This window comes from Podarcis melisellensis (assembly GCF_964234715.1).
Source record: "Podarcis melisellensis genome assembly, chromosome: 16".
NCBI classification, from domain to species: domain Eukaryota; kingdom Metazoa; phylum Chordata; class Lepidosauria; order Squamata; family Lacertidae; genus Podarcis; species Podarcis melisellensis.
The window spans coordinates 10424857-10451586 of NC_138533.1; the positions used below are offsets into that span (position 1 = coordinate 10424857).

The 26730-nt window shown below is 49.3% G+C and overlaps 1 protein-coding gene across 4 annotated transcripts in view; it reads left to right on the forward strand.

Moving 5' to 3' along the window:
- The first annotated feature begins 1667 nt into the window (after positions 1-1667).
- Positions 1668-26730, forward strand: part of RUSC1 (RUN and SH3 domain containing 1) — a 32745-nt gene continuing 7682 nt past the window's right edge. For 2 of the 4 annotated variants that reach the window (XM_081891321.1, XM_081891322.1), the window contains exons 1-6: positions 1668-1782; positions 8137-9847; positions 14615-15139; positions 18750-18848; positions 21623-21699; positions 24298-24472. In XM_081891321.1, the coding sequence (XP_081747447.1) occupies positions 8227-9847; positions 14615-15139; positions 18750-18848; positions 21623-21699; positions 24298-24472 (2497 nt within the window). In that variant the 5' untranslated portion in view covers positions 1668-1782; positions 8137-8226. Of the gene's footprint in view, positions 1783-8114; positions 9848-14614; positions 15140-18749; positions 18849-21622; positions 21700-24297; positions 24473-26730 lie in introns of all 4 variants that reach the window. The other 2 variants (XM_081891323.1, XM_081891324.1) reach the window with 2 other exon arrangements.

Below are 26730 nucleotides of genomic sequence, written 5' to 3' on the forward strand. Positions count from 1 at the left end.
CGTCCTCGCTTAATCCTCCTATGAGGTACGTTAGGCTGAGAAACAGTAAATGGCCCCAAATCACCCACTAAACTTCACGGCCAAGTGGGGATTTGAACCCTAGGCTCTCAGGTCTTATTAAATTTATATACCACTCTTCATCTCTAAATCTCAGGGCAGTTCACAACATAAAAACACAAAATGAGAACGCAAAATGCATAATATTAAAAAAACCAAACCAATAACCCCAATCCCACAAACACATTTAAAAGGCTATAGTATAGAACATTAATCAGCCAAAGGTCCGATTTGAGAGAAAAGTGCCCACCTGGTGCCTAAAGATATGTAGGGAAGGTGCCAGGTGAGTTTCCCTGGGTTGGGCAATTCCACAAATGGAGCCCCTGCAAAAAAGGACCATTTTCGTGTGGCCACCCTCTCATGGAGAAGGCACACAAAGAAGGGCCTCAAATGATGATCACAGGGTCCGGGTCAGTTTATATGGGAAGAGGCGGTCCTTGAGATATTGTGGTCCTGCTCCATTTAAGACTTTATAGGTCAAAACAAGCTCTTTGAATTGGTTCCGGAATCTAAGCAGCCGGTGCAGTCGCGCCAGGATCCGTGTAAGATGCTCACATCGCCTTGCCCAGGTGAGCAACCCGGCTGCTGAATTCTGCGCCAGATGAAGTTTCCGAACCGTTTTCAGAGGCAGCCCTAGGTATAATAAGCTGCAGTTGTTTAACCTAGAGGTTACCACGGCATAGACACCAGTCGTTGGGCTATCCCTGTCCAGATAAGGGCACAGCTGGGATACCTGAGCCTCAAGGGACAGCACAGGACCCAGAAGTACCCCCAAGCAGACCCAGACCAGGGGGGGGGCATATGGGCCACTTGGCCCGCGCCTCCGATTCCAAAGGGAGCCTCGGTCAGCATACATTCCCTATGTATTTTTAAAAGGCGCTTTTGTCAATCTATATTTTCCATTTTGTCTTTATATCCAGCTATGGTTCAAGCATGGGACGCGGGTGGCGCTGTGGGTTAAACGACAGAGCCTAGGACTTGCCGATCAGAAGGTCAGCGGTTCAAATCCCTGTGACGGGGTGAGCTCCCGTTGCTCGGTCCCTGCTCCTGCCAACCTAGCAGTTCGAAAGCACATCAAAGTGCAAGTAGATAAATAGGTACCGCTCTAATGGGGAGGTAAACGGTGTTTCCGTGCACTGCTCTGGTTCGCCAGAAGCGGCTTAGTCATTCTGGCCACATGACCCGGAAGCTGTACGCCGGCTTCCTTGGCCAATAAAGCGAGATGAGCGCTGCAACCCCAGAGTCGGCCACGACTGGACCTAATGGACCTTTACCTTTATGGTTCAAGCCTTAAAATTATTTGTCAGCATAACTTTTGCGAAAATTATTTTTATACTTACTTATTCATAAGACTTCAGTTATCCCCAGGGTAAAAATAAAGGGGGGGCACATTATCTACCTGGCCCGGCCCTCTACCTGGCTCTGCAAGGCCCTGCCCCCAAGATCCATACTTTGCGAGATGCCTGCACTGGGCATGGTGGGTTGGGCCAGATGATCTCTGGAGACTCCTCCCAAGGATGCAACCCCGCCACCCTCCAGCCCAAGCCCATTGGCACGACAAGAGTTAAGGCGGAGAGGCGAGGCGAGGCATTGATGGACGCTGGCTCCTCCTACCCGGACTGGGGTGAGCTCAGCCAGGGAGGCTGCCCGGAGCCGCAGCGTTATAGCACTGGGGGCTGGACCAAGTCTTGCAGCAGAGTCTAAAGAGAGGCAGAGAGGCGGCAGGTGAGTGCATTTAGCGCTGCAGATGCAGCTGTGATGGGCACCGTTTCGGGTGGGGGCGGTCAGAATAAATGTGTTGATGGATGTCTTTAGGAGGAAGGGAGGAGGTTTTGGGGCGAATCCCATGACCGGGGAGAGCTGTCTATTATATCCTTCAAGCCCCCTCCCTCTCCAGAAACCTGCAATGCCCAATAATAGGATGCGATCGCACTTGGGGGTGCAAAAACCTCTGCCCCACCCGTCCACCTTATCCGGGCTGTTTTGGAGACCTGTGCCCACCTGAACTGCAAGGGACCCAGCCTACTGAATTCCCATTAAATCTAGGAAATGTCTTGATTCCAGGCAACAGGGAGGGTGTCCCTTTTTTGAAGGGAAAAAAAATCCCTGCCCAAAAGCTTTCCTCGCAATTATCACTAAATGCTTTCCTGCAGGACACTCTCCGAACGATTTGCAGTACAATGGAAACAAACCCGAAACAATTGCATATATTGAAATAGGCGTTGTACTGATGCTCAAAAGGTAGCCTTGATTCTACCCCTTGTTCCTGGGAGGTGGCGGGGTGGGGAGGGCGGCGGAAATCCCACCCCCACCCCAGCAAGGGGTGACCACTGAGCCCGGCGTCTGTGCTGTACCCCTCCATCACCCCCCCTCCCATTTTCTTGTTTACCACCACAGTAGGCATGGAGTTGACCCCCCCCCCGCCCCATAAAATGCACACACACTTTGGCTCCCTCCCTTTGCATTGCTAACAGGATGGTTGGCATCGAGGGTACACCTTTCGTTTGCCCACCCACCCAATGAGCCCCACGCAGCCTCTGCAGTGATTTGGCTCTCTTCCTGCAGGAAGGGTTGGGCCGGTGGCGGCTGTGATGGCTGGAGGATGGGATGGGCAGCGTCTAGGTTTGTACAGAGACGCACAGATCCTCACGTCTCTCTTTCTCTCTAGCCGTGGGATACTCCATCTTTCTCCTGTCTGTGGGGTGCTCTTTGCTTCCCTAAAGAATCATGTCGCCGGGGAGCCTCTGCCAATCAGTGCAGACAATACTGGGTGGATGGTGCAAAGCTCTGACTGGGTACAGGGGTTCTGCATGCCTTCCTAGGACTGTCTGCCGTTCGCCGGAGGAAAGGCACTCTGCACTGTCTCAGAGACCACACGCTCTGTCTTGTCCTGGTCTAAACCTGGATTGAAAACAGATGCCAGGAGCCAATTGTTGGTGCAAATTCCATCTTGGCACTGCCGTTCTGTATTCTTTTATCCCTCCCAATTATGGCCCAGTCCTCTGGAGAGAGGCGTACGTGAGACCTCGCCTCATTTTTACTCTTACAACATCCCTGCATGGTAGGTTAGGGCTAAGAGACCATGAATATATTGCCCAAGGCCGCCCCATAAGTGGTAAATCCGAGGTGGGGTGGGGAGCATGGAAAGCTGCCTTATGAGTATCTAACTCAGTACTGCCTACACTGGCTGGCATCAGCTCTGCCCACGCCTCCCCCACAAATGTACGTCAGACCTCTGGGTTGATTCAGGACAGGCTGGTGGCCATTTTTAACGTTTATGTTTTCTTTATTTTAAAAAAACCTCACCTGCTTTTGCTGTTTTTATTTATTTACTCGCATTGTGACCCATCTTGAGCCCCTCAGGAAAGAGTGAACTATGGGCAGATCCATAACATATATTTAAATCACCATGATTTCCCCCCCCCCAAATTTCTAGAAATTATCATTGCCATCCACAGAGCTACAATTTCCAATATCCTTACATACCCTGCAGCATTTCTCTGATGAAAATAGGGAAATTATATTCGATAATCATAATAATTTTATTTTTTATACCTCACCCATCTGACTGGGTTGCCCCAGCCACTCTGGGCGGCTTCCAACATATATAAAAACAGAATTAAACATTAAAAAGCGAGAAACTTCCCTTCACAGGGATGCCTTCAGGTGTCTTGTAAAGGTTGTATAGTTAGTTATCTCCTTGGCTCAGGGGTCGCATAACTCCATACCCCACAACATTTCTCTGATGAAAATAGGGACGTCCTAAGAGAAAGTGGAGGGACGCGGGTGGTGCTGTGGGTTAAACCACAGAGCCTAGGACTTGCCAATCAGAAGGTCGGTGGTTCGAATCCCCGTGACGGGGTGAGCTCCCGTTGCTTGGTCCCTGCTCCTGCCAACCTAGTAGTTCGAAAGCACATCAAAGTGCAAGTAGATAAATAGGTACCATTCTGGCGGGAACGTAAACGGTGTTTCCATGTACTGCTCTGGTTCGCCAGAAGCGGATTAGTCATGCTGGCCACATGACCTGGAAGCTGTACGCTGGCTCCCTTGGTCAATAAAGCGAGATGAGCGCCGCTACCCCAGAGTCGGTCATGACTGGACCTAATGGTCAGGGGTCCCTTTACCTTTAAGAGAAAGTGGGACATTCTGGGATCAAATCAGAAACTGGGACTATCCCTGGAAAACAGGGTCACTTGGCGAGTCTGTCCTTAACAAACTACAGTTCCCAGAGTTCCTTGTGGGGAGCCATGTGCTTTAAAATGTGTGTTGGAAATAAATAAAACGTTTCCCCTGCATCCCCTCCCCAATCCCTGCCTATCTTAGATAAGAAAGGAGGATCCTATGGTCCTCTAGTTGTTTCTGGTAGCTTACAGATCCCATCATCCCTCACCATTAGCCATGTTGGCTGGAGACTGATGGGAGCTGGGTGGCAAATGGCATCTAAAGGATCATCCATATCTAAGACCTTTTAGATGCTACCTGTGAAATAACTAGGCAAGATATTCCCATCATGCCCTGCTTCAGAATTGCTGACCCCTGTTTAGATAAAAGTATGGACCCAGAATTTGCCAAGCTTGTGATAAGGGTTGTCTTGAAAATGGTATAAAAACTGTCTGGAGGTTTCTGTCCTTACCCAAATCTCAAATTATGTGTAATTTTCTCCATTATTGCTATACAATTCCAGAGTGAGTGATACTAAGCAGCTAGTGTAAGATTTGGGGCTATTTTCCATTGAGTCACAATTACTATTCAAGCTGCCAAGATTATATATAAAGACCACTTGTATACACATGTTTTCCCCCCAAGTTGAGACTGGACAGCCACCTGTCAGGGATAGGGTTAAAGGAGATTGTCTTTAGGCTTCCTTGAAAATCTATGATTTAGCGATCCCAATGTGATTTACTGTAATATTGTCCCCCATTCTTTCTCCCTCTTCCTCTCTCACAGAAACACACACACGTTTCTCTGGTATGGTTCAGTTACACCCAGCATAAGCTTAGGCAAACTCTATAAGAAAACCACATTAGTATAGTTTATTGCATTCAGATCCCGCCCTTTTCTCCAAGGTCATACAGGGTTTTAATCCCCACAAGAACCCTATAGGGTAGAGCAGGGTGAGAGGCAGTGACTGGCCCAAGGTCGCATCCAGTTAGATTCATGGTCGAGCTCTAACTACTAGGCCACACAGTCCAGATAAGTGAGATTTACTTAAGACAGTTGCTGTCCTGGTGTCAGTGATGTCACCTAACCCTGAATCTTGTCACTAGAACCCAATGGGTCCGTCCAATGAAACTGAACGTTGAAAGACTCAGAGGAGACAAAAGGATGTGATTCTTCATGCTGTACATAATCTGTGGAACTCCCTGCCACCAGATGTTTTGATGGCCGCTGACATGGGTGGCTTTAAAGGGGGATTAGACAAATTCATGGAGGATACCAGCGGCTACCGGACATGGCAGCTGTGTGTTATTTCCAGTCTCAGAAGCACCATGCTTATAAAAACCAATTACTTGGAATCATGTGAGGAAAGTTGCTATTGGACTCAGGTCTCCCTTCTAGGGTTCCCAGAGGCATCTGTGAAAACAGGAAACTGGACCAGATGGGCCCTTTGTTTTGATCCAACAGTGCTCTCCTCTTGTTGGGGAGAGAGTCAAAATCCTGATTTTGGGGGCAGCTGGTCCCTTGAGCTGAGTCTGGACTAATTTGCGATGATTCTCCAGGGTTTCAGGCTTCTTGGAGACACCAAAGATTGAACCTGGCACCTTCTGCATGTAAAGCAGATGCTGTCACGGAGGTACATCTTTTCCCTTGGCCCCGGGTTCAAACCCCAGCAGCTCCAGGCTGGGTAGCTGAAAAGACCCCCTTCTGAAACCCTGGAGGGCCTCTACGAATCAGAGTAGACAATGCTGAGCTCTATTGACCAATGGTCTGGCTCAGTATAAGGCAGCTTCCTATATCCAACTAGGAAGGGGTTGTATTGGATAGTAGCCACTTAGGGGAAAAAGATAAATGGGCTTCTATTCAGTATGTCCCTTTCATAGCTCAGTGAGGCTGGACTTAAGCGAGGTTGGATGCTGTAGTCCAGGGGTCAGCAAACTTTTTCAGCTGGGGGCCGGTCCACTGTCCCTCAGACCTTGTGGGGGGCCGGACTATATTTTGAAGGAGGGGGGGAATGAACGAATTCCTATGCCCCACAAATAACCCAGAGATGCATTTTAAATAAAAGGACACATTCTACTCATGTAAAAACACGCTGATTCCTGGACTGTCTATGGGCCAGATTGAGAAGGTGATTGGGCCGGATCCGGCCCCCAGGCCTTAGTTTGCCTACCCATGCTCTAGTCTTACCCCACCCTTGGCTGAGTGGCAATATTTTCCTAAAATTGGGGAACCGACTGCTGTCTCCCCCATTTCCAGAAATAGGTCAGATCCAGAATTGACTGGCATTTGACCCCAGCACCTGTTTTTGTTTTAACCTCCTTAGTAAAGAGTGCCTCTGAACTTACACAGAGTGCCTTCAGTGCCTTTGGACAAGCAGAAACAATTACATCTCTCTTTTTGGAACTGGCAATGACTCGGAGGTGAGAAATCTCCCTGCGCCAACCTTGAGCTATCTTCCTTCTTTGTCCCCTCGCCTCTTGAGCAAGAGAACTGATGCCGTTGGCGAGCCAAACCTCTCCAGGACTGCATCCAGTTTGGATGTGAAAATACTGTATACATGTTTTGCTCTTCTTACCGCTTCTGCAGAGACAGTCCTGCATTGTCCTTGAACATCTGGTGTTTTGTTTTTGAAAAAATATTCTCCCTTTTCCTTTCTTCAGGAGGGTATTATGATATAAAAGGCAGGGATAGTGGCAAGTGGGGAAGGGGAATAGAGAGGAGGGGGAACACCCTGCCATGTGACAGCCCCTGTTGTCATGAGAACTTAATTTCTCTTTCTGAATTATTGATGGTTAACGTACGATGAGAAGGAGAGAGCGGATGCAAATCCTCCATCCTTTCTACCCTCTGCCTTGCAGCAAGGGACCTGGACTCAGTTTGTGATCGTTTGCCTCCCATCCCAATGCAGTTTCCTGGAGTGCTGGCTTTGAAAGCACATGGACTTTATTTCCTTTTTTAAAAAAAATCATTTTGACATCTCTTAGCCACAACAGGGAAACAGAATATTCATATTTAGAGAGCAGAGTGAGCTGTTTCCATCACGCTCTGTCAGGGAGCCTTTTAGAGGCATCTGATTGGCCACGATTGGAGACACGGTTCTGGGGCAGACAGCCCATTGGTCCAGCCCCACAGAGCATTAACAGGGCTTGGTCCATCAAGCATTGTTAAGGGTCAGTCAGGTCTCCCAGGGGGAAAAGGACATGGCTCTCCTTTGCATGCATAAAGTCTCAGACTCAGTCCCCAGGTAGGGCTGCTGGGAGAGAGACCCCTCGAGAGCTGCTGCCAGTCAGTGTAGACAATATTGAGCATAATGAGGCCGCTTCCTACGCCTCGCTCTGAATACCAGTTGCAAGGGAAGGCTGTTGTCTTCAGCTTGTGGGCTTCTTAGGGGCAGTTTTTGGAAACTGAAAGATAGCCTTGATCAGATCCAGGAGAGCAGTCCGGCTTCATCCCAGTGCCTTCATGCTCATTGGCCAGAAATTTGGAAGTTGGGATAAAGTTTTAATCCTTGTGGACCAAAAATCACAGAATTGTAGAGTTGTAAGGGACCCCAACGCAGGTGGCGCTGTGGGTTAAACCACAGAGCCTAGGACTTGCCGATCAGAAGGTCGGCGGTTCGAATCCCCGCAACGGGATGAGCTCCCATTGCTCGGTCCCTGCTCCTGCCAACCTAGCAGTTTGAAAGCACAAAGTGCAAGTAGATAAATAGGTACCGCTCCGGCGGGAAGGTAAACGGCGTTTCCGTGCGCTGCTCCGGTTCGCCAAAGGCTGGCATTTTAGTAGTATAATGCTCCTTTCAAATGCACCATGCAGATGTAGCCTAAGATAAACCTAAACCCTGTTATGATTATGTGCTCTCCTTATTTTCCTGTTTCCTGAATTTTGCCTCCACTCAGAAGCTGGCTTTGCCTTTCACAGGGAACTTCCCAGGGCACCCTGGCGGGTGACATCCAGGCAGAGCCGACGGACTTGAGCGCCACCCGTTTCCCCCTCTCGCGTTCCGGGATCATGCAGTCTCCGAAAAAGGGCCTGATCTGTAACCTGAACCACGTCCACCTGCAGCATGTCTCCTTGGGTCTCCACCTGTCGCGCCATCCGGAGCTCCAGGAGGATGCCAACACGCTGGCGCCCCCGAGAGACCGGGTGGGTTGCCAGGATTGCCGCGGTCACGGCGGCAACACCCGCGAGCTGGTAGACGCCAACTCCAATAACCCGTCCCTGCCCTGCCGCTGCTGCGACGGCCACACGCTGCATTCGGATCTCAAGCGAGGTCTCCAGGGTCAGCCGCTCTCGCCCAACTGCCTGGCTCTGAAACGTGAGGAAGAAGAGGAGGATGAAGAAGAAGAGGAAGAAGAGGAGGAGGAGGCAGGTTCCCCGTCGGAGCTGGGCTCCTCATCAGTTAGCAGCTCCTCAGATATCAGCCTGGACGAGAGCCCGGTTTCTGTGTACTGCAGAGAATTTCCTTCTGAGGAGCCAAGGAGTCCTGAGAACCAGCCCAACATTGTCCCCTTAGAAGATGCTCGCGGCATCCTTCCCCTGGCTGACCACAAAGACGAAAGCTTGAACCTCAACACCCAGATCGGCGAGCCTCGCCCATCCCGTGTCTGGGACAGCCCCGACAGCTTGTGCAGCGGTAGCTCGCTGGGGTCCACGCCTGACATGTCTTCTCCGTGTGCGGAAAGCCCGGTCAAGTCGCCCCTCGCTGATTCCTGCAGGGCTGCCTTGCCTGTACCGCCCCCGACCCGTCCCTTCAGGGCTCCCCCAGCCGTGCCAGCCCCCAAAATCAGCCCGGAGCTGGATTCAAACTGCAATGCTCTCCCGAGCCGGGAAGCAGAGCCCGGAAAGCTCTTAGTGGACGTCAACTCGAACCAGGCTGCTCCGCCGAGGCCTCGTGTTTTGAGCGGCCCTCCACCAGTGCCCCCCAGAACGAAGAGGGGGCTTCAGGGGTTGAGGCGAGGCGAAGCAGGGAAGCCTGCAGTGGCCCCGGCAGACCTGCCGCCCTGCCACAGCGACCCGCAGGCCGCGGGCAGCCAGAAGAACATCACTTCCTTCCACGAGTTGGCGCAGAAAAGGAAGAAGGCCGCAGCGTCGGTGGGGCCCCCACCTCAGACGAAGAAGGACCAGAGCGACTGGCTGATTGTCTTCTCCCCTGACACCGAGCTGCCACCATCGAATGAGCTGACGTGTGGCGTGGCCCCTTGCCAGGAGACGCCCGGGCCCCCAACTCCACCCTCAGAGCCGCCAGCCAACCCTGCCCGCCAAAGAGGGGTGACCACGTTCAAGGAACTGCGCTGCCGGAAGCAGAAGGCCCAGGCGCCCGTGAAGATGGGCACCCAAACCCCATGGCAAGTGGATCCCGGGAAGGGGGTCCCCGACGGGAGCGCTCCGCCGGAGGTTGTTGTGGAGCCACCACCAAGCGGGCCCTTCAGGCCCCCGAAGGAAATCCCGCCCCGGAGGAGGAAATCCCGCCCCGGGTTGCAGCCCATTGTGGAGGGCGGCTTTGAAGAAGGAGAAGACGGAAGGATGGAGGTTAAGGCGTCTGATCGAAGCTCCGAGGGCCCATCCAATGGGAGGAGGGACCCCTGGATGCCGGGGAAGGAGGAGAGAGGAGAGAGGAGTTTTGTGGAGGGTAAGGCTTGGATGATCTCCCCAGATGTGGAGGCTCAGATTTTGGAGAGCGGGTGGACCTGGTGCCTGAAAACAGAGCCACATCCGTACCTTACATTTAAAGCACTTTTGCACCGCTTTACACAATCGCTGCATCCCCCAAAGCAATATTGGAGAATGTAGCTTGTTAGGGGTGCTGAGAGTGGTTTGGAGCCCCCCCCAACACCATTTCCCTCCCAGAGCTGCTTTTCTCAGAATTCCCCGCTTGATAAATCACCCTGGGAACTGTAGCTCTGTGAGCGGAACAAGGGCCTCCGAAAGACTCTCAGCACCTCAGACAAACTACAGTTCCCAGGGTATTCTTTGTGGGAAGCCATGACTGTTTAAAGTGAATCTTAGGACTGCAGAGTTGTAAAGGACCCTGAGAATTGTATAGTCCAGGAATCTCAACGTGCAGCCCCCCATCTAGTTTGAAATCACACCAGACCCTGCTTCGTTTTGGAAATATCCTAGCAGTTTTATTATTATTTTACTTATTAAATTTGTATACCACCCTATACCCTTAGCTTCCAGGGCTGTTCACACAGCGGTTATTGCAAGTATTGTGTAGATGTGGCCCAGGGAGGCAGCTAATGGGGGCAGGACGGCACTGGTTAAAGCACATTAGCGGTTCCACAAAAGTTTGAAAGAGAGCTCAGTCAGGAAATGGAAGTCGACATGCCTTTTAACCGCTTCCCCAAAACACCAACCAACAAGCCTTAGCCAACCAAATACCATATAACCCTATGACTCCCTGTGTGATATGGGGATTGTAAAATATGTGGTTGACTAAGAGGAGGAATATATCTTTGGGGTAGGGTCGGGGTGATTGTTCTCCTCAAACTTCATATCTGCATGTGTTTCACTTTGGGAATTGTAGCTCTGGCAGGGGACTCGTGGTCTCCTAACAACTCTCAACACGCTTAACAGACTACAATTCCCAGAATTCTTTGGGGGAAGCCATGACTGTTAAAGTGTTATAGTAGTACTTTAAATGTATGGTGTGGGTTCAAATCCTCCATTCTTCCTGTGAGGCGCGGCGGGTGACCTTGGGCCAATCACTTTTTCTCTCTGTGTGTGTCTCTCTCTCTCTGCCTAAATTACCTCACAGGATTGTTGTGAGGGTAAAATGGGGTGTTTCCCCACAACCACTATGTACCGTATATTCTCCTAAATGGAAAGCTAGGATTAAGAATGGAAGCAGTGTGTGGAGTCTCCATCAAAACACAGTTCTCACAGCATTAACACTCCATTAGATCTTCCCACTGCATTAAATTCCTAGGGAGATCTCCAAGCCACAACTATGGGCCCAACACAGAGCAAGATAAGCAGCTTCCAGTATCAGCCAACCCCACTCCCAGCCTACTTTGGCCTATTGTTCCCCATCTGGGGAATTGGGGAAAAAGCCATCCATTTGTCTCCATGGCAACAGGGCAACCTCTTTGGACATGTAAATAGCAGCACTTAACAGGCCATTAGAAAGTATTCTTAAGATAATGATCTTACAAAGAAACTTGGCTGACCAGATCAGCAGGTGTCTTCTTATAAATTATAATCTCACGGGGACGGACGGGTATTATCTAGACTACGGGTGTCAAACACAAGGCCCGCAGGCTGAATCTGGCCCGCCAGACCTCGTCATGTGGCCCGTGTAGCCGCCGCCGGCCGCCAGCCTTCACCTTTTATTCTCACTTTTTTTTTTTTACACAAGAAAGCCGCCTCTTCAGCACATGCGCGGCAGCCTACAAGCCAGAGAACGTCTGCCCTTTAGCGGCGCCGGCCGTTCTACACAGGAAATCTCCGCTTTACATGCATTCCTACAGATACAACCGGCCCTTTGAGGGTGACCAAACTGCTGATGCGGCCCCCGATGAATTTGAGTTTGACATCCCTGATCTAGACTGAACCCCACCCCACAAACATATAACAATGTGTTATTTATTTTTCCTGGAGTGTTTAAGGTCGTTTCAAAGCAGGAATGTGGCCTGTGACTGGGGTGCTCACATATTGCGTTCAAAAGAGTACGCCACCTATGCGCTCAAGTAGTCGAGGTATACAAATGAACAAGTGTATACTCTGTGTGCATTCAATTCACCCAAAGCACAGTTAAAGCAGAGGACTTCGCCCCCAAAGAATATTGCAGTTTCCTAGCACCCTTAACAAACGACAGCTCCCAGGTTTCCTACAAACTGCACGGCGCAGATGCAGTCCTTTTTTTGCACAAACATTAGCACATTTCCAGGGACATTTTGTGCTTTTGTTCGGAGTGGCGTCTGACAGACACGTGAGCTCCACTTCCATTTCTGCTCTGCTATTGTGAGTTTTTAGTTGGTTTCTTGTTTTGCTTTAAGAGAATGAAGAAATCAATGCCACCCTGCACCTTTCTCTCTGTCTCGCCAGCCTCTAAGGCACACCTTGAATCTGGTTACCTGGCCTAAAATTAATAAATAACCAAAAGGAGTTGCTCTGATTGGTTAACGTGGTTGTCAGTCGGCGCTAGGGGAACTTCTCCCGCCCCCTGCTGCCTGTCTCCCTCAACAACACACACTCATGCACTTCTGTTAGCAGGAGGAAGCAGGAAGCAGATAACCACTTTGCATTTGTCTTCCTGGGCTGACAACCGTTGCAGTACTTTCCCTTTCTTTCTCTTTCCCCGGGAGCAAACTGGATCCTTGCCCCTTCCACTCCACCCACCCCTAAAACGGGGCAAGATGTGGGGGCAACTGTGGAGCTATAATCGGCTGCCTTTTCCTGGTTTGGAGAGAATCATTTGTTTTTGTTTTTAAGGTAATGTAACTTCACGTCATCGTGGCAGCGGTGCACTTAGGAAATTTTAGACTCTGGACTTCAGAGTCTGCTGTGGATTGAGGTCTGTGTGCTCTCTTCAGATAGGACAGTGGTACCTCGGGTTAAGGACTTAATTCGTTCCGGAGGTCCGTTCTTAACCTGAAACTGTTCTTAACCTGAAGCACCACTTTAGCTAATGGGGCCTCCTGCTGCCGCCGCGCCGCCGGAGCACAATTTCTGTTCTCATCCTGAAGCAAAGTTCTTAACCCGAGGTACTAATTCTGGGTTAGCGGAGTCTGTAACCTGAAGCGTATGTAACCTGAGGTACCACTGTAATGTGGATTACTTTGTGAGACTTCAAGCCAAACTTGCTAAATTTCAAGGTGGGGAAGTTTGTGTTCCAGATTGGGGGCTTTGGAACATAGAAAGCTGCCTTCTGCTGAGTTAGACCACTGGTCCACCTGGCTCAGTGCTGTCTACACTGACTGGCAGCAGCAGCAGCTGCTCTCCAGGCTTTCCAATCCTACCTGAGATGCTGGAAATTGAGCCAGAGACCTTCGATTTGCAAAGCTCTGCCATTGAGCTATGGCCCTCCCCAGAGTTTGAGACAGTGTCTACTGCCAGTCCTACCTGGAGAACATGGAGAGCTACCTTATAGATCAGACCAGTGCTCCATCTACCTCAATAATGTCTACACTGACTGGCAGCAGCACACACCAGGTCTTCAGGCAGGGAGTATTTTCCCAATCCTACCTGAAGATGCTGGGAGTTGAGAACATGGGACCTTCTCATAAACCACTGAGAGGCTTTTCTACAAGCAAGTAGTCTATACATTTTGTTAAATAAATTAAGATTAGAAAGCATTAGCAGTCTCATACCTGGAATCGCTCGGGGATTGTAACAAACAAACAAATCAGCACAGTTTTGACATCTGTGGTTAAAATCAGTGCAGTTTTGAAAGATTCAGTTCTGCCATCTCAATTCAAAATGGTGTGCGATTGTATCCAAACATAGCAGGGGCAGATTGTCTCTTTTGGATGCCTGAGGGCTTTTCCTACACCAGACAGGGCAAGCTTGTGACCCTCAAGATATTTTCGGTCTCTCAACCCTCCTCTGCCCAAGCCAACAAGGCCAGTGGTCAGTCAGGGGAAATGGGAGCTGGAAGTCAAGCAACAAACAGAAGACTTCTCAGGCCATATTCACACCATGCATTTAAAGCACTATAAAGAGTCATGGCTTCCCCCAAATAATTCTGGGAGCTGTCAATTTGTTAAGGGTGATGAGAGTTATTAGGGTGACCCCTCGTTCACCTCCCAGAGCTACAATTCCCAGAGTCCCCCATGAAAAGGGCTTGGCTGTTAAAACCGCTTTGGGAATGGTAGCTCTGGGCGGGGAACAGAGGCCTCCTGACACCTCCCAGCGCCCTTAATGAACTTTTATCTCCCAGAATCCTTTGGGGGGACGCCATGATTGCTTAAAACGGTATCTCGTGTATGGAGTGAGTGGGGCAGAGTCCCCCAACTCTGGATTAGGGTCCTGCGTTTCCCAGCTAAAGACATGCAGCTTCTCCAAACGAGGTTGGGTGTTTTTTTGCATCGGGATTTTGTGTTGCGTGTCTCATGACCATTATGTTTGTTCGTTGTCTGCTGTGTGACTTCTGGAAATAACTTTGTTTTGTTTTGTTTCATATTCTCTCCTCTTCCTCTCCTTCCTTGCTCTTGACCCCCACCCAAAACCTCTTTCTGGCTTCCCCTCCCACACCCCCGTCCCGCTTCCCATGTCAATCAATCAATCAATCACGCTGGTCTGGCTCGTTGTCTGGCTTCCATGCATTTCTCACTGGTTTGTTGACCTCACGTGCTCCCCCCCCCCAAATCCACCCATCCCTTGCTCTGCACTGGCTTCTCTCCTTGGTCCTGCTGCCGCGACCTCCTGGCCCCCTTGCCCTCGCTCTGGCCTGCAGCTGACGCCCTCCTTGCCCGCTCCTCCAGGCCTCAGAATCTGCCCTACCCACCTCTCCTGGTCCATTTCTCTGTGGTGGATGGCCCAGCACCCCTGCACCCCTCACTCTGCGCTGGCTTGGAGAGTGTGGAGCTGAGCTCCCCTGCCCCTCCTGCCCCGGCCTTCTGCCCCAGACTCAAGACCTTGTCCTGCGAGGAGGTCTGCCTCCTGGCCGGGCGACAGGGGCAGGTCTTGGGCACTCTCTCGCCCGAGGAGCTGCTCCCCATCCGCCTCTCCCCCATTGGGGCCTACTCCCCCCCTGCCAGGAGCGTCCTGCCTTTCCTGGAGAGCCCCGACCTGGCTGTGCTGTTCTCACCCCTCTTCCCCCGCAGCCGCACCTTCCCCGCCTTAGCTTTCCCACCCCGCCAGGTGCCCGAGCGGCCGTTCGGAGCCCGCCGCGCCCCCCTTGACAGCCAGGCTGGAGCAGGGCTCGGGAGAGTGCCCTGGGGCAGTATGGAATCCAAAGAGCCGGGAGCTCCCAAGCAACGTAAGCCGCCTCTCCCCTCATTCTCCCCCCTTCTCCTTCCCACCTTCCCTGCCTCCGTCACCTGTTCCCCAAACTGTGCGCCTCCTTGAGGGGTTTGGTTGAAGGCTGTGAGGCCAAAGCAGCTGTCCGCACAGAGACAGAGGCTGCCCGTTGCAACTCTGTGCGAGTTGCCGTTCTGGCCTTGTCCAATCACCTTGGGGGACTTGAGGTCCTCTAGACCAGTGGTTCTCAAACTGTTTTGTGCCACCGGTCCCTCGGTTCTATAAACTCAGCTCCAGTTGCCCCCCAGCCCACCTCTCTAAAAAGCATGATGCAGAACTGCGGTTTGCACGGCCCACTAAGGGGGATAATAACACAGTGAAATTCAAAGCAGTAACAACCAATTTCACATTCATTCAGAATCCAATGAAAACTATTTGCAGACAGCGGCTGTTTTAGGGGACATGTGTGCCATTGCACACATGCGCATTGCGCTGAACCCAGAAGTGCCCTGAAAACATCACAAAAAGGGGTGGAACAGGACAGGGGGGGCAGAACAGGGCGGGGTGGCCCCAGTGATCTGCATGGGGGAGTCCAGAACATAGCAAATTGGTCTCTGTCTTTAGATTAATTCAAGCAACTAAATAGATGAGCTTCATCCAGTGATACCAGCTTTTCGAAATCTGATCGTCATTTGCATCGCCCTCTTGCCTCTTAGCACCCACCCCACAAGTAATTTGCACTGCCCCCCAGGAGGTGGAACCAATGCTCTCTAGACTCTCTTATTATTGATCACTGCAACCCGCTATGGGAGGTGTTTGGGGGCTGAAGAGCTGGTAAAAAAATGCTTTCGACAAATAACTTGGTTGGACTCCAGCTCCCACCAGCCCCAGCCAGTGTAAACAATGGCCAGGGATGATGGGTAGTCCAGCAACATCTGGAGGTTTCCCCCACCTGTGCTAGAAAAAGAATTAACCCCTAAGAGGAGGCTAATAGTCGCGTGTTTCTGATCATCTCCAGTCCAGACTGGTTGCCTAAGTCAGGATATATATCTTGCCAGGAAAATACAGGGGGAGAGCTCCTTCAAGGAGGGGGCAATTCAAAGAGCTATAGAGGGACCACTAAAGTTCATCCTCCTATTGATGGGAAACCATATCTGCATGCCTCCTGCCCACAGCTTCATTGGCGCATATACAGTGTGTGTGTGTGTGTGTGCATATACATATACATGCATACATACATGCATACATATACTATATATATATATATGCGTGCCATGAGGACTGGAAGTTTGCAGATTTGTTTTTAAAATGATATGAGATTCTCAGCATGTGGGAATCTGAGCCAAGCAGGAAGGAAGCAAGCTATTGGATGGTGTAGAAAGTACAGAAATTAATATATTACATATATAGGGCTGCAACACTTAGCAATTGATTGGATCAGGGGTTTCCACATTCAGTGTTCCCATTGATTTTTCATTGCATTTTCATGGCTTTTTTTTTTTAATTCTTACATCGTATTGTTTTCTAATTTCATTTATATCCCTCCAAGGAGCCTAAGCTGGCCCACATGGTTTCTCCCTTCCTCATTTTATCCTCACAACAACCCTGTGAGGGAGGTGAGGCTGGGAGACGGCACCCAGTGAGCTTCATAGCTGAGTGGGGATTTCAACTCCCGTCTCTCAGGTCCTAGCCTGTAACCACTGCTTCACCAATGGATCAGACTATATTGAATGGGACAGACTTTGGTGCCCTTGGCATAAGGCAGGCATCTTCCTATATTCCTGACTTAAGCACATATAACCAGCTTCAAAAACTTAATGGCATAACAGGCAGAAGGAGAGGCTGTTTCAAGCAGAGCTTGGAACCAACTAGTTCAGAGTAACTAGTTCAGTGTAAGTTCACTAAATTAGCCCACAAATCTCTGACCTACACCTGAAAGGAGTTCCCGCAATTGCTGAGTGAATTCAATTCAATTTGGGGTACAACTTAGAATGATTTCTAGTTCACCTTCAAGTTCATTCCCTTCCATGTGTGGATTATTATTATTATTATTACCGTATTTTTCGCTCTATAAGACGCACCTAGTTTTTGGAGGAGGAAAACAAGAAAAAAAATTATTCTGAATCTCAGAAGCCAGAACAGCAAGAGGGATCGCTGCGCAGTGAAAGCAGCAATTCCTCTTGCTGTTCTGGCTTCTGGGATAGCTGCGCAGCCTGCATTCGCTCCATAAGATGCACACACATTTCCCCTTACTTTTTAGGAGGGAAAAAGTGAGTCTTATAGAGCAAAAAATACAGTATTTACACTTTAGACTTTAGACTCTTTGGCCCTTTAAGCTGAAACATCAGAATTGTTGGGGAAACTAAATGAAACCATTCACATTCTGCTCTCTGTGTGTGTTGATGTTTTCTTCATCTTTGAAAGTACAGTATGTTCTATATCGTAGCACAGCAGCTTGCCACATTCTGAATGTTGATTTCTCTCTCTCTCTCTCTCTCTCTCTTTGACGTGGATAACTTGAATGGACTCAAACTGAGAACTGAACTAGTTTGTTTTGTAAAAGGATGAAGCTGAACAGAGATGTAGTTCCTTTTTGCATGTGTGTGTGTGTGGACATCTTGAACTAGAATGAGTTCATTTAATAATAATCATAAAACCTTTCTAAGCTCTGGTTTTAAGTGGCATTCCACAAGGGCCTGGTGGCGAAATGATCTAGGTATCTTGCTTTTGGGGGGAGCTGGGAGATGTGTTGGAAAGAAAGAGGGACAAGAGGGGACACACATCTGCCTGAGTAAGGTGGATCCCTCCTTGCTGTCATGCGAAAGCACAATCTTTCAAATCATCTGTAGAAGCAACCCTCTTGCTCCTCAACATCTGAGTGCCAGGTCTGGTCTGCAAGCACCAACCTGGGTTGGATGGGTGCTCTGAGGCTGCTCCATCACTGAAAGGTTCCCTTGGTCCATATATTCATAGGATATTGGAAGGGACCACAAGGGATATGCAATCCCATCCTCTGCAAGGCAGGAATATTTTGCCCAGCATGAGGCTTCAACTCATGTCCTTGAGATGGAGAGTCTCATGTTGCACCAGTTGAACTGTCCCAGGTGTATATCATCTCTGACCATCCTGGCTGGGGCTGATAGGAGCTGGATCCCAGCAATACCTGGAGGGGCACAGGATCTTCACCTCAGCTGAGATCCAGGACCTGCACTTCTCCCTTTCCCAAAGGGAAGTTTTTAATGTTTGATGTCTTGTCATGTTTTTAATATTCTATTGGGAGCCGCCCAGAATGGCTGGGGAAACCTAGCCAGATGGGCAGGGTACAAATAAATTATTATTATTATAATTATTAGGGTTTAGGTGATCTAATTCAGGCCACGACTTCCTGAATCTGCTCAACACTTCATACTCACTCACTCTCTCTCTTTCTCTCTCTCTCTCTCTCTCTGTGTGTGTGTGTGTGTTTGTGTGTGTTTTAAAAAAAGATTTTTTCCCCTTCGTTTCACTTTGTGAGGGCTTGGCTAATAACTGGAATAAATAAATAAAAATCCTGGCATCCACAGAGAAGCTAGATAGCTTCTTCTCCTCCATATGTTGACTTCCCCTCTTTCTGTCCCATCTTCTTCCAGTCAGACATTCCCAGTCCTTTGGTGGGGTCCCAAATAACAGCCATCTGTGGGGGGCCGACGCTGATCGAATCTGTGCCCAACTTCGAGAACAAAAGAAAGGTACAATCTTAATCTTAAAACACATTATATCTCTCTATCTCTCTATCATCTATCTATATCTATCTATCATCTATCTATCATCTATCTATCTATCTATCTATCTATCTATCTATCTATCTATCTATCATCTATCTGTCTGTCTGTCTATCTATCTATCATCTATATCTATCATCTATCTATCTATCTATCTATCTATCTATCTATCTATCTATCTATCATCTATCTATCTATCTATCTATCTATCTATCTATCTATCTATCTATCCATCTATCTAATCTATCATCTATCTATCTATCTATCTATCTATCTATCTATCTATCTATCTACTATTGATCATCAATAATTGTTTATCACGATTGGTTATTAATTATTATTTTTCATTGTTGACAATACTGAGCTTACTGCCTGCGACGTGCTAGGAAATGTCTAGCCTCATGGTGTTAGCAAATTAGACAAAAGTATTCAACTTTAGAGGCTGGGGTGGGGGACATGTTAGGAGAGGAAGGAGGGAAACACGGGCGAGGGGAGAGAGATGCAAAGAGCCACCCAAACACCTTCAATATCTGGGAACTCTTCCCAACTCCTATTCAGGCCTTGTTCGTTCCCATGGCAACCCATGTCTCTCCTGGCACCTTTAATTCTGGAAAACCTGAAGGGAGGCCAAAGAGATGAGGATTTCCATGGAAACGTGTTGTATTCGCAGGAAACCCCAGGAAGATTTGAAAAGAGAGAGAGACAGGGAGGGTCCTTTTCCATCGGCACCCATGGGCATCCAACAGAGAGGGGGGCATACATATTAAACCTAATTTCCAGATCCCCAGCTTTCACTTAAAAGAGAAAGAAAGTGAGGCCCCATTTGCACTATACATTCAAAGCACAGTAATACCACTTTAAATAGTCATAGCTTCCCCCAAAGAATTCTGGGAGATACTGTTTGTTAAAGGCACTGAGAGGGGTTAGGAAACCCCCTCCTTCTCCTCACAGAGCTACAAGTTGTTTAACAACCAATTCCTTTCCCTAGGAAACTCTGGGAATTGTCGCTCTAGGAGGGGAAAGGGGGCCTCCTCACAACTTTCAGCACCCATAAAAAACTACAGTTCCCAGGATTCCTTGGGGGAAGCCGCGGCTGCTTAGAGTGGTATAACAGCGCTTTGAATGTTTTGTTGCTGGCGTCTGTCTGTCTCGAGAGACAAAGGAGTGTGCCTCTGGGGGTGGCATCAAACCGCTGGAGAATCGCAGCGCCTGCTGTGGTTGCAGAGTCTGGGAAATCATAACTGCTGCCTCCCATGTTGTTTTTGCCCCGTTAGTGGCACCAAAGTGACCTTTCTGGGGTGCAGTGTGTATGGAGGACCTGGGGCCCCTTTTCAGCCTCGCTGATGTGATCCAAAGGAAAGCAGAGCAATACGTTTGGCACCAGCTTGGCTGCAGGAGTTGCTGGAGGTGTACAAGGCGCCATCCAACCTCCTTAAGGACTCCCACTCCTGATTTGTAAGCACAGACCCTAGGACTTGCCGATCAGAAGGTCGGCGGTTCAAATCCCCGCAATGGGGTGAGCTCCCATTGCTCCGTCCCTGCTCCTGCCAACCTAGCAGTTCGAAAGCACGTCAAAGTGCAAGTAGATAAATAGGTACCGCTCCGGCGGGAAGGTAAATGGTGTTTCTGTGTGCTGCTCTGGTTCACCAGAAGCGGCTTAGTCATGCTGGCCACATGACCTGGAAGCTGTACGCCGGCTTCCTTGGCCAATAAAGTTGAGATGAGCACCGCAACCCCAGAGTCAGCCATGACTGGACCTAATGGTCAGGGGTCCCTTTACCTTTACCTTGAATGTATAGCTCAGATGATGATGATTAATTAAATGCCGTGCTTTTTTCTGGGTGTACGCAGTGGTACGCATACCCCTAAACATTTTGTGAATCTAGGTTTGGCCTCATTAAGGGCCAGTATTTCAATATGAGTAGGAAAATGAAAGTACACCTAAACATTTTTTATATATATAGAAAGAAGCACTGATTAAATGTGTATATCAGCCTTTATCCAAAGACCACAGGGCAGTTCACAACATAAAAATACAAAACGAGAACACAAAATACATAATAAAAGCAAACTGACCATTTTATCAGCCAAAGGTTTGGCTATAGAGGAACATTTTTGCCTGGCATCTATATAATGACGGCGTCAGGCAAGCCTCCCGGATGGTGCTAGCACTTCAGCAGGAAGCTATGACATGTGTAGTGTAGTGGTACCTCGGTTTTTGAACATAATCCGTTCCAAAACGCTCGGAAAACTGAAAACTCCGTACAGAAGTCTCAATACGGAAAACTCATTACAGAAGCTGTGTTTCCGGTTCGACTTCTGAGGCACGTTTGAAAACAGAAGCATTTTTTTCCTGGTTTACAGTGTTCAAAAACCGAAATGTTCGTCAACGGAGACGTTCGAAAACCGAGGTACCACTGTAATCGCTCGCAACTGCCCCCATACCATCATAAGCCCAAATCATAACCAGAAAGGACTTAATAATAATAATAACAACAGTAATAAAATTTTATTTATATCCCGCCTTCCCCAGCCGAAGCCGGGCTCAGAGCAGCTAACAACAATAAAAGTAACACAGTTTACATAAAATCACAATCCATTAATTGACATGCATTCTAAAACCAATTCATTCTAAAATCAATTCAAAATCAAAACTTCTGGACGGCAGCCCCCGAAGCGCAAGCAAACAATGCCCCCCAGCGCCCCTGGTAATCCTCTCTCTTCTCTCGGTTTCCCCCCAGCTTTGCTTGTGGCAGTCAGTGCCTCCGTGGACAAGATCGTCGCTCATTTCAGCACAGCCCGGAACCTCGTTCAGAAGGTTTGTTTTGACGTTACATTTTATGCAGCTGGCAGCTGGTGCCCCATTGCGGGTGGTGGGGCAGAAGGCAGGGAGCCCAGGTGGCATCAGAACCAATGATGAGCAGCAGTGGCGTAGCGTGGGTTGTCAGCACCCGGGGCAAGGCAAGTAATTTGCACCCCCTAACCCATGGATTTGCGCCCCCTAACCCTAACCCCCAGATGTTGCGCCCGGTGTGGCCGGCCCCCCCTGCACCCCCCACGCTACGCCACTGATGGGCAGTCCCCACTCCTTGTTGATTCCCCCCCCCCATCTTTCTCCCCACCCCCAGCTGATTTCTGTATGGGCAACACTGAGACTCAAGAGGAGGAAGCTGAGAGCAGGGGCAACCCCTTGGACAGGCTGCAAGAAAAGAGGGCAGGAAGGTGGGGGCTGGCTGAACGCAGACCGAGCGTTGGTCGGCCGCTGCCCCATTTGCCCTAACAAACCAGCTTCCACTAATTTTATATCCCCCCCTTTCCTCCAATAAGCTAAAGGCAGCATAGATAGGGCTCTTGCTCCTCTGTCACTACCCTAATTTAGCCTTGCAGCTGGTTGCGGATTCAGATTCTGCCAGGGAAGAGAGACACACCCTGCATTTATTACCCCACTCTTTCCTCCGAAGAGTTCAAAGTGGCATAGTGGTTCTCCCCGCCCCCTTCAATTCACCCCCACAACAACCCTGTGAGGTAGGCTAAGAGGCGGCGACTGCCCCAAGGTGAGCTGGCAGCAGAGTGGGGATTTGAACCCCTGTGTTAGGAGCGAGCCAGCAGCAAATCACCCTGAGCTAGTTGGAGTTAAATGTGTATTAGCAACAACACAATCTACATAGGGGTGTCAGGCCTAATGTGGACAGCAACATCTCCAGCAGGCCTTGCCCCCATGGAGCAGTTGCAGAGACTGAAGGTGCTTGTCTTCCTGCTGCTGTCTAAGTACCTTCCTCTCCAAGGTTTCCCCCAAGCAATCTGAGACTGTACCTGCATGATGCTAATTTGTCCCTCTTCCTGGTGTCTTGCCTAGTTTTGGGAGACCGGGGGTGGGGGTGGAGGGGAGCTTATCGCAGCAAGAGGGAGAGACACTCGTGACTCTTCGCCAGCCAGAACCTCTCTGCTCCTTGGTCTCTACCTCCACCCCTTCTTCAGCTTCTGCCGCTGATTCTGGGCTTCTTTCTGCCACAGACTCTCCCCGCTCACTAAGCCCTGTTGCCTCTTCAGTTTCCAACACCTCCCTGTTCTCCTTCTGACCACTCATCGCTGTCCCACCAACACTCCCCGGGCTCTGAGCCTTCTTCCCCTGGGGAATCCCCAGCTAGTTCCTCCCACCATTCCTCTGCGCCCCAACCAGTCCATGACACCTGGTTTCTCCTGGTCCCTGGCGCTCTCACCACTAGGCCACACTGACATAGAGATACAGTGGTGCCTCGCAAGACGAAAAGAATCCGTTCTGCGAGTCTCTTCATCTAGCGGTTTTTTCGTCTTGCGAAGCAAGCCCATTGACGGATTGGCGGATTAGCGCTAGTAGCGGCTTTTAGCGGATAAGTGGATAAGTGGCTTAGCGGCTTAGAAAAAGGGGGGGAGGGAAAAAACCCGCAGGAACTCACAAGACATTTTCGTCTTGCGAAGCAAGTCCATAGGAAATTCGTTTTGCGAAGCACCTCCAAAACGGAAAACTCTTTTGTCTAGCGAGTTTTCCGTCTTGCGAGGCATTCGTCTTGCGGGACACCACTGTACAAAAGTGTGTTGGACTATGCAGAATTAGATAAGGTGACAGGAAGGATCCAAAACCTGCGGGACCAGAGATTCTTAGAGGACTGGAGTAAATACTTGAACTATTTGAAAAGCAATGGAAATAAACAGATTATGCTAGTGGGACTGCAAGAAGATTTGTAAGGAGGGCTGTGCGAAATATTGCAATGAAGACTATGAAGAGAGTTACAGTGGTACCTCGGGTTACATACGCTTCAGGTTACAGACGCTTCAGGTTACAGACGCTTCAGGTTACAGACTCCACTAACCCAGAAATAGTGCTTCAGGTTAAGAACTTTGCTTCAGGATGAGAACAGAAATCGTGCTCTGGTGGCGCGGCGGCAGCAGGAGGCCCCATTAGCTAAAGTAGTGCTTCAGGTTAAGAACAGTTTCAGGTTAAGAATGGACCTCCGGAACGAATTAAGTACTTAACCCGAGGTACCACTGTATTAGTTAAGGATGATTAAAAGTAATAGAGAAATTAAGAAATGTAGACAAAGTGATAAAGACTGAAAAATCTTCAGAGGTGGCCAATGGAAGTCCAAAACATTGTATAAGATAAGAAAATATGTTAAATGATTGTTGGGAATGAAATGTTAAAAAACTAATAAAAATATATATTTAAAAAGATAGAGATAAAAAGTGGGTGCTTGGGGGGGCGTATGAAAGGCTGCCTGGCAAGGAGCTGCAAAAGGAGCAGCCCTCTGCTGGTGGGTGCAGGGAGGCTAATTAGAAAGTGCTAATTACCAATTTGCAAGGGGAGGGGGGCAACGTTGGTTGTTTTCCCTCCCCAGCCTGCCAGCAGCTGACACCCAGCCTTTTCCCTCCTGCGCAGACCCAGCTGGGAGACAGCCGCCTCAGCCCAGACATCGGCTACGTGGTCCTGACCACTCTGTGCCCGGCCCTGCGAGCCCTGGTGGGCGACGGCCTGAAGCCCTTTCAGAAAGATGTCATCACGGGCCAGAGACCGAGTTCCCCGTGGAGCGTTGTGGAAGCCTCAGCCAAGCCAGGTAGGAAGGAGACGTCAGATAGGCGGGTTTGTTTGGTGGTAGTTTTCCTTTTCAAAAATCTTGATTCTGCACCCCAAATGGCCACATTTTGCAGAGCTTCCTGGTTAAAGCCGGTAGGATAAATCTGCTTATTTTGTGTAATTGGTTGGTTGTTAGTACTCTAATGTTGCTAATATTGTTTTGTGGATTCAGAGTGCTGTAGTAGTGCTTTGTGAATCTTTTGCTGTGGTTGTGCCATTTAGCTAATAATAATAATAATAATAATAATAATAATAATATATGTATATCCCGCCCTCCCCAGCCAAAGCCAGGCTCAGAGCGGCTAACAACAATAAAAGTAACACAACATTCTAAAATCAATTCATTTTAAAATCAATTCAAAATCAAATTCTTGGCAACCATTGGGCTAGAGTTCTCTGAGGATTACCAAAGGAGGGGGTCAGACTGTGCCCTGGTTAAAGGCCTGGTGGAACAGCTCTGTCTTGCAGGCCCTGCGGAAAGATGTCAAGTCCCGCAGGGCCCTAGTCTCTTGTGACAGAGCGTTCCACCAGATCGGGGCCACAGCCGAAAAAGCCCTGGCTCTGGTCGAGGCCATCCTAACCTCCCTGTGGCCCGGGACCTCCAATATGTTTTTATTTGAAGACTGTAAGGTCCTCCATGGGACGTACCAGGAGAGGCGGTCCCGTAGGTACAAGGATCCTAGGCCGTATAGGGCTTTAAAGGTTAAAACCAGCACCTTAAACCTGATCCTGTACTCCACTGGGAGCCAGTGCAGCTGGTATAGCACCGGATGAATGTGATCCTGCAGCAAGGACCCCGTAAGGAGTCTCACCGCAGCATTCTGCACCCGCTGGAGTTTCTGGGTCAGTCTCAAGGGCAGCCCCACATAGAGTGAGTTACAGTAATCCAGTCTGGGGGCAGTGGCGTAGCGTGGGGGGTGCAGGGGGGGCCGGCTGCACCGGGCGCAACATCAGGGGGTTAGGGTTAGGGGGCGCAAATTACTAGCCTTGCCCCGGGTGCTGACAACCCGCGCTATGCCACTGTCTGGAGGTGACCGTCTCGTGGATCTTTTCAGTTCTTTCATTTAGCCATTTATAGAAGGTGGTTGTTTTATTGCTGATATGTAGAGTTAGAAGGGACCCTGAGGATCATCTAGTCCAACTTCCTGCAATGCAGGAATATGCAGCTGCCCTTTATGGGGATGGACCTGCAACCTTGCCATTACCAGCACCACGCTCTAACCAACTGAGCTATCGTTTTACAGATGATTCATTAATTGTTCTAGACGATTTATGTTGTAATTGTGATGTTCTATTATGCTATTGTTATATCTTGTTTGCAATCCGGTTTGTGACTCGTGGGAATGAAAAGCAACATAGAAAGGAATGAATGAATGTGTTATAAGAATTATAATGAATGAATGAATGAATGGGTTCTTCTGGCCCAGGGGACGGGATGAAAAGTGATGTTGCACGCTGAAGTACAACCACCCCACCTAAGCAGCCTTAACGTCCATAAAGCTTACTCTTTGTACACATTTGAATCTTCTGAAATTTAGGTTTTACCGTATTTTTCGCTCTATAGGACGCACCGGACCATAGGAGGGGGAGAACAGGGGGAAAAAATTCTCCCCCTCTCTGCTCAGCACCCCTTCAGCAAAGCGGCAGGAGCGTAGCGTGAACTCCTGCTGCGCTCCAAAGGCTTGTGGATAGCAGCGAAAGCAACACGAAGCCTCCGGAGCACAGGGGGAGCTCTCCCTCTGCGCTTCGGAGGCTTCGCGTTGCTATCGCTGAAGCCAAGGAACCTGCATTCGCTTCATAAGACGCACACACATTTCCCCTTAATTTTTGAAGGGGAAAAAGTTCATCTTATAGAGCGAAAAATACGGTATTTCCTTATTCATTTATTTTTATGTGTTTTTATACAGCTGCTTTCCTGGTTTTTCCGGGTGGCATTCTTGTTTCCACGCTGTGCCGTGCCTTTGTTTTCCAAGATGTCAAGCGGCGGAGAAATGCTTTTAAATAAATAGAACAAAGCGCCCTGCAATTAAAACAGTGAAAGCAGGAGCTTCATGTCAGGAGATCGGGGTGTGTGTGCGCCCGCATGCGCGCTTGTCTACACAGGCTGTGTCTTCGAGAACCAGCGAAATAATAGAAATGGGAGATTGAGGCAGGCTCTTTCTGGCTAGGCGCACGCCTGGTCCGTAAGGATTTTGTGAGCTCTCGTATTTGGGGCAGTCGTGGCTTGCTCATTCATTC